This window comes from Symphodus melops (assembly GCF_947650265.1).
Source record: "Symphodus melops genome assembly, chromosome: 2".
NCBI classification, from domain to species: domain Eukaryota; kingdom Metazoa; phylum Chordata; class Actinopteri; order Labriformes; family Labridae; genus Symphodus; species Symphodus melops.
The window spans coordinates 13,340,033-13,353,849 of NC_136692.1; the positions used below are offsets into that span (position 1 = coordinate 13,340,033).

The 13,817-nt window shown below is 40.3% G+C and overlaps 1 protein-coding gene across 1 annotated transcript; it reads left to right on the forward strand.

Annotated features, from left to right (window-relative positions):
- Positions 1 to 189: 189 nt before the first annotated feature.
- foxk1 (forkhead box K1) lies at positions 190 to 13,666 on the forward strand. The gene is made up of 9 exons (XM_079338565.1): positions 190 to 866; positions 3,711 to 3,926; positions 7,360 to 7,558; positions 7,679 to 7,825; positions 8,103 to 8,296; positions 8,843 to 9,015; positions 10,402 to 10,641; positions 11,225 to 11,392; positions 11,581 to 13,666. Exons 1-9 carry the CDS (start codon positions 421 to 423, stop codon positions 11,811 to 11,813), a joined length of 2,016 nt encoding a protein of 671 aa, XP_079194691.1. The 5' UTR covers positions 190 to 420; the 3' UTR covers positions 11,814 to 13,666.
- The last annotated feature ends 151 nt before the right edge of the window (positions 13,667 to 13,817 follow it).

Sequence of the window (13,817 nt, forward strand, 5' to 3'; positions counted from 1 at the left end):
AGAATCTGTGAACCAACGTGAGCGGTGTTTTTATGTGTTAAGCAAGAAAATTAGCTTCAACCCATAGGTCGAAAGTAAAATTTAAGGCCATATAAAACTGAAAAGGCACATCTATTTTGTATTAGTACTATTATTTATTTATTTTATAATTATTTTTGTTTTAACTTTATTTGGATTTTCACCGCATTGAAAATGATCATGTTTGAGAATCGTAAAAGTATTATATGAGGCGGTCTTGAACGCAGCACCAGACCCGTTCCTGCGGAGGATCCGGTCCCCTTTTTTCCGCGACCCGGACTCCATGTTGTTCTGTCAGCCACGGAGTGAACAAGTGCCCTCGCCGAAAAGTCTTTCGTTGCAACTTTGAGAGTGAGAGAAGTAAAGTGTGCTTCTGTTTGAGTTGAACCTACGACAAAAAAAATGGCAGACTACCGGGAAGACACCGGAGCTCGAGCCCTGCTGGCCTTACAGTCGGCACCGTGCAGTCCCGTGCGCGTCGCGGTGACCTCGCACTCTTTTCACCAGCCCTCCTTTGGCTTCTTGGGTCCACCGATGGTGGAAACCCGTGCCGACGCCGGGATTCTTCCCATCCGCCTTGCCTGCCCCCCTCCGCAGGCCCTGGCCAGACTTGAGGGCCGGGACTTTGAGTTTGTCATGCGCCAGAGGACGGTCACCATCGGCCGGAACTCATCTCACGGCTCCGTGGATATTAACATGGGTCATTCGAGTTTCATTTCACGGCGACATCTGCAAATCACCTACGATGAAGCAAGCGGTTTCTCCCTCCGGTGTTTGGGCAAGAATGGTGTGTTCGTTGACGGTGTGTTTCAGCGGAGAGGGGCGCCGCCGCTGCCGCTACCCCGAGAGTAAGTTAGTGAGCGACGAGTTTATTATGATGGAGCCGACATGTATCATGACCACATGTCGTTATACATCTCCTTTCTGTTTTAAAGTCTCCACCCACAACCATGTAGCCTTAACACTTACTGCAAATTAAAAAAAAACACGTCAACAAAACGAATTTGAACACTTTGGGGCTCTTGAAAGTTTGCGATTTGTAGGCTTTATAAGTATAATAAGAAAACAGTCAGACCTCCATAATATTTCCAAACAAGCGACACAAAGTGTGTTCGGTTAAATTTAACCCTTAGTTTGGAAAGTGAGGCTCTTTATTGCAATGCCTAACATGTAGTCGTTTAGTTGTCATAGATTTGTTGTGAATTAGTGACATAGAAAACTGGATTTGATAAATAATTATTGAATTTAGCCCACAGACAAACCACTGCAACCAAGTGCCTGAAATATAGTTCTGAAATATCATAATATCGACATTTTAAAGGACATACATTTGGCTGCAGGGGAAGTTCTCGTATGGACAGTTTTATTTGGTGATAATGTAAAGGCTGTTTTTAAGCCTTTTAGTTTTTCCGTTTCCGAGTAAACAAACCCTGGCAGCTTTGTATTTGAATGCGTTTTGAACCGCATGGTCTAAACATTTTAAGTTTTTTTTTTTATTACTACAGTGCTGTTTATGTATATATATATCTATTGTGCTAAGTGGTGTAACTCAAAAAACACCAGTCTTAAAAACGTAACACTTTAATAATGTTTGTCAATCACTGGGTGGAGCGGAAGAAGGAGGTTACAGTTTTCAGTCTGTCTCGTCTCTGATTGGCTGTTAATACTGTTTGGGGGCGTGTTTGGCCTTGAACAGGAAGTACAGTCTGAAATGACATCCTCATTGCAGGAGCACATGGAGTAAACACAAGACTTTGAAACCAGGGGCTTCATTCAACACAGACACTTGCACATGTGATGGTCTGAAAGAGTACATTAATTATGCTGTAACTCTTCCCATGTGGAAGTTGACATTTGTCATTAAAATTGACTTCTGAGTTGACACGTTAGGGATAAAAGACACCTACAAATAATCAAGTATTTATAGAATGCCATAACTTAACTAAAATACTAAACAGTGCAACACAAAAGAGTTTCATTTTTTAACCCGTTTAGTTTCTGCTGAGACCTCAGTTTAATCACCATGGTTTAGTCTGTATCATCTCTATTCATCTGAGGAATGACAGATATTCCAAGTTTCCTGTACAAGGCATGACAAGCTCTGTCAAGTTTCACTTGGACTGTTGTTATACCGTAAAATGTAGGGCAGACCTTAAGACAGGACAATGGCCTTCATTTTAATTTGCAACCGTTCTGAGGAATGTTTTATAATTATTGATATGCTTCTTTTCTCTCTTATTTTATTGTTTGAATTAACAGTTGTTGACTTTTGCATGGACAAAGAAGTATTTGACTTTTTTTTTCTCCATTTAATGAATCAAATAAAGAAGTGTGTAAAAGTGAATACATCTGTTTTGACTTAACCTTGACATTGAAAATGGTAAGTAATCCTCTGAAGATTTTATTTTTTGTAAAATACATCTTCCACCAAGTCTGATTTTTCTTTGAAGGCTGAAGCAGATAAATGAACAATGAATTATGTGTGTGTGTGTGTATATATATATATATATATATATATATATATATATATATATATATATATATATATATATGTGTATGTATATATACACACACATATATAATGTAACTATCTTCTTAAGCAATCACATTCCTGCAGCAGTGGATTTAACACTAATATTAGACGTGATGGGTTTCTGAGAATGTGCAGTTCCAAGTTAAATTATGCCAAAGAAGCTTAATTTTAGTCCCATTGATTAAACCCTTGAACCTTCTTCCACTGTGTCTCGGAGTCTCTCACATGCCTACAAGCAAACATGATTCAAAAAGTCATGTGAGGTCTTTGAACAGTTGCTTTCTTCTTTGCTACTCAGACATAGAAATCGGACTAGTGAAGGATATAAACACAAGTTATTGTGTTTTTCAGGGCCCTGTACTCCCTCAGCTTCACTCACCTCACATGGACACTCAGTTGTGGAGGATGAACTGCTCTTGGCATAGGCGACTATTTGCAGACTGTTAATTGATTTAGTATTGGTTATTCAGCTAAAGCTATACAATAGCCAAATTGTAAGGTAAAGATGAGCTTTTACTTCCATACTTTATGAATAATAATGTTTGGCTGATTTGTTACTTGCTATGAGGTTCACTGTCACAAGGACAATGATAGGAAAACTCATCGGCTGAGAACAACAACTTGACTTGATATGTTTGCCTCAATCATTCTCTTATGTGTTCTTTCTGGCAGAGAAAAAAAATCTCATTATATCTGCAGATAATTGAACCTACACATGTTGGTTTTGTACATTGAAAGTGTATTATTTGAAGTCAATTTGTGACCTTTGAAACTACAGTTTACAAAACATTCACGACAAGGTTCATTTAGTAAGTGCCCTTTTGGATGCATCCTTATCACATGATCTCGCTTAGTAAATAGAGTTGTTGTGTTAAAATTTAGATTTCTATTACATTAAAGATCAGAAAAATGTTGAGATTTAGGACAAGAAATCTGTGAAATACTCAGAAAATGTGCATTTTTGAAACATTACATTGCTCTCAAAACTTTAAACTTCATCTGCTGTGAAAAATTCATAGATATGATTTAAATCGTAGCATGAATTATTGATAATGAAAATACTCAGCTCGTGTGCATTTTAAAGGAGAGAAGAAATTAATCAAACCTTCTGTCTTTCTTTTTTCTTCTGTCTCTGGACTCGCACCATCTTGCTCTCTAGGTGCATGTTTCGTTTTCCCAGCACAGTGATCAAGATCCAGTTCATGTCACTCCTGGCGCCAGAGGAGCACAGAGAGAGAGAGCAACCTGCACTCCCCCCTCGCCCTCTCCTGCCCCACATATCCCCCCTCAAAATCAGCATTCCCACAATGCAGCAGCACGAAGAGCACATCCGGGCGTTTGGCTCTCCACTGCCTTCGCCCACTGGTACCATCAGGTAAGAAACGACCTTCCCAACCCCCGTGTTTAAAACGGGGAACACAACTTTTAATACACACTGAAGATGTAGAGCCGGCTGTATTTGGGTTGTATTTGTTTTTACACACATTCTCAGTTATTGTTTTTGTGTTACTGTTGGAGCTCTTTGTTGAGCGTACTTGACTCGAGTGTAGTTTATTTTCTCTGTAGTTTAGGTTTGATACATAATCTTATTTCTGAGAATAATGTAATATTGTTATTGATCTACTTCACATTAAATTCAATTCATCGGCCTTCACATGAAGTATTTGGAACTAGTTTGCCAAAACGTCAGAGTACAAAATTGAAAGAGATTTGGACAATATTGAAAAACAGTACAAAGTAATATCACAAAATACAAACATAGGAAATAAAGTCAATATTAGTACAGTCTAAGCAAAGGTCTATATTTAACTTGTGTGGGGGTTTTTAATCTCCAAGGGGAAAAACAAAGTTTTTTCACTTTATTTGAAATGCTAGACACTCAAACATAGTGAGTGAGGGGACGCACATGGAGAAGCAAGCGAGCAGTTTGGTTTGATGCCGTGCTCTGAGGCACATCCCTTAGCTGTGTTCATGAAGCAAACCTGCACCATCTCTAGCAACCAGACCAACTTCCATACTTTCTCCTGTGACCCTCCAGTTTGCAACCCAGGTCCCTGTAGACTGAGCTACTGGCCCCCACTTTCCGTTCCTTTTTTTAACTTCTATTTTAACAGAGAAATTCCCTTTGAGATATATTATCTCTTTTACAACGGAGTCCTGGCCACCTGACCTCTATACCTGTGTAATTTTTATTATTTATTATTATAGCTGTTATATGATTTACACTGAGCCTTCTTTATATTGAGGACTACTTGATGTTTTCTGTGTGTTAAGGGGGTAAACTTCAGCTTTATGGACTGTGGCTGTGACTACAGAGAAAAGTGATCAAGTAGCCACAAGATTCAGAAAATCATATTGAACGACTTCTTGGACTTTGTTATTAAAAAAGTCACATTAAAAAGTTAGAATCAGGTCATGTGATACTTGCAGCCATATGTTAGATTGTATATGAATATTTACACGACCAGTTAAATGTCTAATGTAATAATACTAGACACTTTTATTTACATTTGTGTCATTTGGTTTTTGGCAAAGGAAGACTGCTTGTTTAAAATGTTTCAGAGTTATAAAGGAGCATGCTTTTAGACTGAAAGTGTCTTAACCAACACTTTATAGCCCTCTTATGATGTACACACAATAAGGGTGTTTAGCAGAGTGTAGGAGCTATTTACATTCTTAGCTTGTCTCTTGTCTGTTCATGTTTATTCAGTCATCGGTGTGGATTTAATTTCCCTTTGATTTTACCTTCATACTCGCAATGTTTTTTTTCCAACCACAAAACGTATCAGCTCATGCCACAGATAATATCCTGTCTGTTTGAAGGCTTGCTCATCGGCTGCTGTAGTGTTTCTATTGACATGGAAACATGCTCTCGAATGAGCTGTGATAGCACATGTCTGAAAATCACTCCTCTATAAATGTATACAGCATGTGCATCTGGCAAGTGGTGACGGTGCTAAGCGCGCTCTCTGCTGGTGTGTGTTGGCTCTTACATCCTACATCCCCACCAATCTAAGCCAATGTGTGCCTGCCTTATATGGAATGGCTGCAGCTCTGAGGCGTGTGATTGGCTGTTGGGCAGATTGTTTTGCCTGTAGGCCGTTTTTCTGTCCATTCCTGGTTTCCTTTTTTCAGAGCCCCCCCCCACCCCTCCTTCACAGCCCTCAGCTCCTGTTCTCTTGCACGTGGACACACACACACACACACACACACACACACACACACACACACACACACACACACACACACACACACACACACACACACACACACACACACACACAAACAGAGTAAAGACCCTTGCTCATACATCTCTTCACCACATTCCCACTGTGGCCTTTTTCGGGCAGATTGTTGTGCCTCCTTCCGTAACAGCAAACACAATGGGATATTATTGTGTAAAAGCACATGCTCCCTCTTAAAACAACAACAGTAAAACTTCACATGGCAGTTAGAGTCACTTTTCCTGTTTGGCAACTAAAATGAATTGTGTACAATAACATTCCTCTGTCAGCACTCACACTTGTACTGCTGGCCCATTTACACATACACATTTGTACCAGAGTCAAAAGCAAAGAACAAAAACTCTTGATATAGGTATACAAAAAATTAAATGAAGTTTAAGTTCTTAGAACTGCAGAAAATATCCCATTTTTAGACCGAAGAAGTCCCTGAGAAACAGGAGAAGTTTTGTCCATCTTCATTCATCTTTCAACACCGAGCCCACAGAGCTGCTCTCAAAACACAGCCTGCAGCTTCCTGCAGTTTCCCCAGCCAAAAAATACAAACATTTTCTGTGTGCGTGTGCATGTGTGTGTGTGTGTGTGTGTGTGTGTGTGTGTGTGTGTGTGTGCGTGCGTGTGTGTGTGTGTTGCTCTCTGTTGCTAAAGGCAAATCAAAGCACTCTGGCCCTCTCAGAAACCAGTGTTTACTTTACTAACAGAGGCAGGTGTGTGTTATATAACCTCCCCAGTTTTTCTCTCTGTTTTGTCTCCTAACATCAACAGATAAAAGCTGGTTAATAATTGACTTACTTTGGGGTATTTGAGATCATTATTGTGTGCCGATGATCACTTTATGTGTGTAGAACAGCTTGGATCTGAACTGTTATTGTTCTTCCAAACACGTTTACCAGTTCAGTCTTTACACATCTTTGCACTGTTGCACTCTGTTAAAGGTAAATGTGAGGACATGATCAAAAACAAGTGAGGACTTTCATGTGAATAAGCTCTCTACACTGTCCCTTCTCACACATAGTTCACTGTTGGACAATTTGTGTGCTCATCAAGGTCAATAAATGTAGGACGTTAATTTCACACTAATTATAGTCAACAAACTGAATTAAGATATTAATAAAAAGGCTCATGTTTTGAGTGATTATGACTTCATACATATAATAATAAACAAATCTAAATGAATCACATTTCAAAGTCTTGAGGCTTTCTGTGGGTCAACTAAAGAACTATTTATTAGAGGCTATAGGTGACATTAAATAATACACAGCAACGCAGATATATTAGGTTGATCTCAGACTCAGTCAACATGTTGTTAAGACGACTTCACCTTGAACATGTTTATTGACCCTAACAACAGAATCACATGAATTCAAGGCTGTATATGTCCAAAGGTCCAACCAAGTGAGAATGAAAGTCGGATACTCTCTCTTTTACTCATTTACTCATACTCATTTCTTTCATTAGGCTCTGACCACAGCAGATCTTTCTGTCTTCACATAGTTATCTGTGTTGCTTTAAGTCGTGGCCTTAAACCCTCAATTTCAACACAGAACTGTTTCCTCTCCCCTGCAGTGTTCCTAACTCCTGTCCGGCTAGTCCACGAGGTGCAGGGTCATCGGGGTATCGCTATGGACGCAACGTGACCTCTGACCTCCAATTAGCAGCTGAATTTGCCGCCAAGGCCGTTTCCGAGCAGAGACGAAGCCTCATCGATCAGAGGTGTGGTGGAAGTGAGCCACGTGGGGAGTCAGCAGGCGGAGACAGCCCCAAGGTGAGAACAGTCACTTCAACAGGAGTCGTTTGCTCTACAGGAGACGTCGTTTCAAGTTTTAAACAGTCCTTGTTGTACAGTTTGTGATGTATAACGTGTACTTGTGTCTTTTCGGTCCAGGATGAGTCCAAGCCTCCTTATTCCTATGCACAGCTGATTGTCCAGGCCATCTCCTCTGCCCATGACAAACAGCTGACTCTCAGTGGCATATACGCCCACATCACCAAACACTACCCCTACTATCGCACTGCAGACAAGGGCTGGCAGGTAGGCTCTCTTTGTCAACCTTGAATGTAATAGCTTCCCAATATTAGCGCTGAAAAAAAAGTGATGTCACAGCCTCAACATATAGGAAGGTTAGTCGAGTGAGAACATCAGGTTTGAATGACACAATCAAAAAACGTTGTTATAACAAAAGCACTAAAGAAAGAAAGAGATTGTTTCCTGAAATATTTCTTCTGTTTGGGTTCAAATATTTCAACTTCTGTCATATCAAGATTTGTGTTTTGTCCAGTGACTTAAAACAACATTTTACTCCCTGCAGAACTCGATCAGACACAACTTGTCTCTCAACCGCTACTTCCTGAAAGTGGCTCGATCTCAGGATGAGCCGGGGAAAGGTAGTTTTTGGCGGGTCGATTCGGCCTCTGAGAGCAAGCTGGTAGAACAAGCATTCAGGAAAAGACGGCAAAGAGGAGTGGCTTGCTTTAGGACGCCATTCGGACCTCTCTCTTCTAGGTAAGTGGGTGATTTGTAGCTTTTTTTGGTCTGCACCAAAAGGTTACTGTCATTACCTGTGCACCCACCCGTTTCTACTCAAAGATGGTGTTTGGCCAATTGGAAATAAAAAAATAAGTAAGAAAATGCTCATCACAAAAAAGAATTGCTAATATTTTTTATTTAGGTTTTTTTTTTAGTCTTAAACTCAACGATCTATCATTAATGACCGAGACAACAAAGGCACATCTTTGTACATGACTGAAACAACTATTAAAATGTCAGTCTTGGGATGTTATTGTTATTTAGATGATATCATTGTTGCAGCTCTGGAGCGCACACACATTAGGCTGTCAGCTCCTTCTGGTCTCATGCTCTTTGGCCTCTGACTTGACTCTGATAACCTTCTCTTTTATCTCTCTGCTTCTGCTCCTGGCTATCCTTTGATTGGATAGAACAAAGTAAGTCTTTCCAGGCACTGGCAGTGAAGGAGCTCTGTGTGTCACACGAAGTCTCTTGATGTAATTATTGATTTCTTTGGTCTTCTCTTCATTACTACTTTTCCAGGAGCGCCCCCGCATCCCCGACCCACCAGGGGCTTCTCTCCCCTCCATCCAGCGGGCTGCAGACTCCTGAATGTCTGAGCAGGGAGGGCTCTCCCATCCCCCATGACCACCATGAGCAGCTAGCCCACAAATTGGCATCTGTGCCTGAGTACAGGTACTCTCAGAGTGCCCCAGGTGAGCCTTCTCACGAAACACAATCAAATCACACACATGAAGGCTTCATACTAAAGCTGAAAGATATTGGGCAAAAAAAAAAGACATTTCTGTATTGTTGTTTTTTCTTTCTGAAATGTATATCATGTTTTTCTTTTTTAAGAACATTTTACATGATAAATGCAGTGCATTATTATGTGCATCATTGACATTTAAATCAGACTATTTTACTGAAGTGGGTCCTGAGGTCATTTTTTGATTTCAAATGCATTTCTTCATAAACTTGACCAACAAACCTATGGTTTGCAGTTGTGTTACTTAAACATCATTAACCATCCCTAACAAAGTTCTAAGTTATGTGTAGGCCTACAAGGCCAGCCTCTAATTAAACCAATTATTTTTGGGATAAGGAGGCAATTGTATTCTGCTGATAGACACACCTCATTTAGTGTTTTCCACATAATGGTTTCACTGTGTATAGGGCGCCTTATATATTGGGGCCAATACTGAAAAATACAAAAAGACAACCCTTTTCAGTGTGGCATCAATTTCAACATTCTGGAGGTATGCAAAGCTGGTATTGTCAGTAAGTCATTATCAGTTCATCATTCGAGCACACTTGGTGTGTCTGACTGAAGGCTGACTGTGAGGGCTATAAAGTGTCATCAGCAGACTTGCAGCAAGACACAGAACTACTGGCAGTGTTCGTGACAGACCCAAACGTGATGGACCGCAATGATGACCAACACCTAAAGACCTATACACTCAGACTCAGTTAGGCTACTGCCACACAGCTGCAGGCCTGTTTATTAGTGATGCAGGCATCACCAGTCAGCGTAAAACAGATTGAGTGATCTTAGATGAATCAGTTACTGCACGTTCTTACCTCAGAGGCATCACAGAACCCATCACCATCCCCCAATTCCACCAGCACACCGTCGGAGGTCGGAGTGCCTCATATGGTATGTCCTCTGACCGGAACCCCATAGAGCACGTCTGGGACCAGACTGGATGCTCGTAACCCACCCCCATTTGACCTGGCAGAACTGCGTGTAGCACTTGTGGAGAAGAATGCATTGCCTCAGAACAACATCATGAGGCTAGTTAGGAGCATGAGACGTCGCTGTCAAGTTATCATTGCAGCAAATTTTGGAAACACCCGATACTGACTTTGTCAATTTTGGTTATTTGGGGCTTTGTTATTGTCTAAACTGTTGGGGGTAATAAATATTGCACTAATGAAAATGGTGCTTCTTCTTGTTCACTAAAAGTAATATCAAATGGAACTATTATTTATTTCATTAAAATTCAGACCAAATAGGAAAAGCACTCATGTAAATAACAATATCTCTAACTTATTGTGAGCAGTGTATATAACAGATCAAATTGTTGTTTGGGTCTCTGCAGGATCTCCAGTCAGTGCTCAGCCTGTCATCATGGCTGCCCCTCATCATCTGGCAGGGAAAGCCCTTGCTTTAGTTCCAGGTGGTGGTGGTCAAGTCCAGCCCATCCACCTGCTTCAGAATGCCCCCCAGTCCTCCATCACCATGGTCAGGGTGGTAACCAGTGCTCCTCTTGCTTCCAATCCCCTGAATGGGTACAGCACATCCTCTGTTGGAGCAGCAGAGGGCAACATTGAGCTCAGAGGTACTGTCATGGAAATGTCTCTTATGTTCATTTTACATCAACTTTAGTACCTCATTGGCACACAAGTTGGTCTCCTTATTTAATGCTGATTGACTTTGTCTTTGTTTTTATAAGCTGTAGTTGTTTGCACTTATCTTCAGTGTGCTGAGGTTATTCCTGACAGATTAGGTTTACCTTATTTAAAGGTACAAGGTTGGTTAAAACACACCCAACAGGTGTTGCAGCGATGAAAGCTGTCTACCAAAATGATCCAGATAAACCTCAATCTACCCGGCCTAAAAAGTTTAAGAATTTCCTAATAAGGTCCAGGATTTGGATTTCTATTGGAGATGCTGGACAACAGACAAGAGGTTAAAAGGCAGAAAGGTTTCAAGACTGAAGCAGAGCAGGATAAATACTGGAGCGTCAGAAAAAATATATATTTCATGTCTTTCCCTCCTCTCAAGCTGAAAAGAACAGAAATAATTATTCTAAAGATTGTTTTTATTTAATGAATCTCAACTCTGACTGATCATATGTGCACTTTCACTACACAGGTTTTGTCATTCTATTTTTAAAGATGGTGTACATGTGTTTATATCAGAAGCCCAGCTGAACAGGGAGCAAGTGATCCAGACTGTCGACAGTGCGGTGCAGCAGGGCACTGACGGGAGGAACTTCGTTCCAGGTTTGCATCAACTTCCTGTCCGCCCGGTGACCCAGAATGGCAAACACACCACTGCTGTTGTTGCCACAGCGAACAGCCTTGCTGGTACGTTGTTCTGCAGTCATTTTAAACATAGAGCAGTCATGCTAATGGGAATAAAAAAATTAAGTTCAGAAAGATGGGGATTGAAACCATAATGATGCGCTGTGTTGTTTGGATATAAATTATTGTTTGTATACAGTTTATTAATGTGTGTCAGTTCTTTGTCCACCTTACTTTTCTTTCCTCTTCAGGCCTCTGTAGTCCTCTCCAGATCCTGGCTGCTCAGGCCTCTAGCTCCCCTCCAGTGCTGGTGAGCCGACACCCCAACGCAGAAACTTTAGTTGAGCAGCCAGGCGAGCCACAGGTCAAACGGCCAAAGTTGGAGGATGAGGGTGGGAGTGAATCTGCTCATTATCAGGTCACATCTGCCCAGCAGCCTGTCATCGTTGCCATGACTTCACAAACCCAAGACCCCCGGATGTAAAAACCCAAGGGCTTCTTAACAGGTACCCGATGGACAGCCTTCTTATTGTCCCCAAACTGCTTTGCCTTTTATACTCATTTGATATGACTGCAGCCGCAACGGCCAAACAATGTACAGGCAGCCTCTCTCAACAGAAGGGAATTCACTTATAAGGAACATATATTTTGGTCAAAAATAGATGAAATGTTTCAAATACATTCTGAATGTATAAAGAATATCTTTCAGGAGTTTTTTCAGCTTTACAGTCTTTTTTAATGTGATCCTTCATTCACAATAAATTAAGAATTGAGGACATTTTGCTTGTGAGAGCATTATACATATTGATAATCATTTCAGCACTACTTTTTACATGTGAATATTGGCTTATCAGACTGGTCTCCTCTTGATAATGGATCGAATGCATCAGTCACTCTCAGGCCAAAGAACTCACCTCTCCTGCACTTGTGATAAGAGTCATAGTTAGATATAAAACCAGGGAATGTGTGTTGGCATGTTTGAAAATGGCTGATATTGACAGAAGAAGCTGTGATCATGAGAGGTGACATATTGTGTAAATTCTCACACTTGTGAACATAAAAGATATAAGAGGACTTAACTGTATATTTTCTCTGACAGGGTTGATGTTTGGGAGACTTTTAAGAATATGATTGTACTCTTCACAAAGGCAATTCTTACTGAAAAAAAACAAACAGGTTGTCTTTCTTAGAAAAGTGAAAAACGTGTATACACTGAGGGCTGGATCTGAATGTGAGGCATCTTCCTCTTGTCTTCGCTCAAAATAAGAAAGAGGAAACACTTTTAAAAACTGATGAAACAAACCAAGACTTTTCAGATCTCGCTTCCCTGGCAAATTCAAGATGACCTGCATGATTAGACGGCAGAGCTGGAGCAAAGAACGGGCAGAAACAAGAGGCAACTATTCGGAGTTGATTAAAGTGGAGCTGACCTAATGTAGACAAACTGATTGTTGTTTTATTATTATTATTTTTTAGTAGTAGAGAAATGGAACAGCTTGTGCGTACAGTTTTTGTCTTAGCACAGAAAAGCATTATTGAAATAATCCTTAAAGCCTTAAGTATTTCTACATTTTTCGTTGTCATTTTACTTTAACCTGTAGACAGCTTAACTTTTTTTGTAGATGAATACAGCGCTTCTTTAACAGTACACAGTTAGCAACACTACAGTGGTGATAGTTACGTTGCATCAGTAGACTTGTATCGGTTTTTATAAGGGGAAGGGCGGGACCAACACATGACCACATATTCATCTGCTCTCTTGTTGTTTTCTTTATTTCTTCAGGGTACCTTTGGCTACTTTTCTAATCTTTGCACCCCACTATGTTTATTTTTACCTTTTTTTTTTTATCCTTTACCTTTCTCCTCTTCCCTCTCCTCAGTGAGCAGTCGCCATCTTTTCTGTCTCAAACGAGGCATCAAGATATTGGCACAGGCACTGCCTTAATCAGATATTCTTCAGCACTTTCTCCCCCCTCTCTCTTTTCACTCATTCTCACTCTGCCTTTAGCTGAATGCAATCTCACAGGCTTCATTTTAAGCTGGCAATCAGGCACAACTTGAGCAATATTTCAGTGATCATTGTTGCACATAACAAGAAAGGAAAAAAAAGAAAGATGTGTAATGATTGTATGCTGCTTTATCTGCTAAATGATAAAGCGATTTGGAAGTGTTTCTCTTATTTTGGAAAAGAAAGAAATATTTTGCTATATGTTAAAACGGCTGTCATCAATACATAAACATTCTGGAAATAGAGAAGTATATGTATTTTTAAATGTTCCTGTATTTGTGATTTGTTCAAATGTGTAGCACAAAATTAAAATTCCTTATTGACTTTAATACATGTTGTCTTTCTCTTTGTTACATGTTGGGTTTGATTCCACACTGCAGTACGCTGTTTGCATTTGGCAACAAATGCAAGTTTCCAACAATCTTTATTCTTGGGTACCATCTGTTATTAAACAGTATCATGAATTAAGAATAGACATGC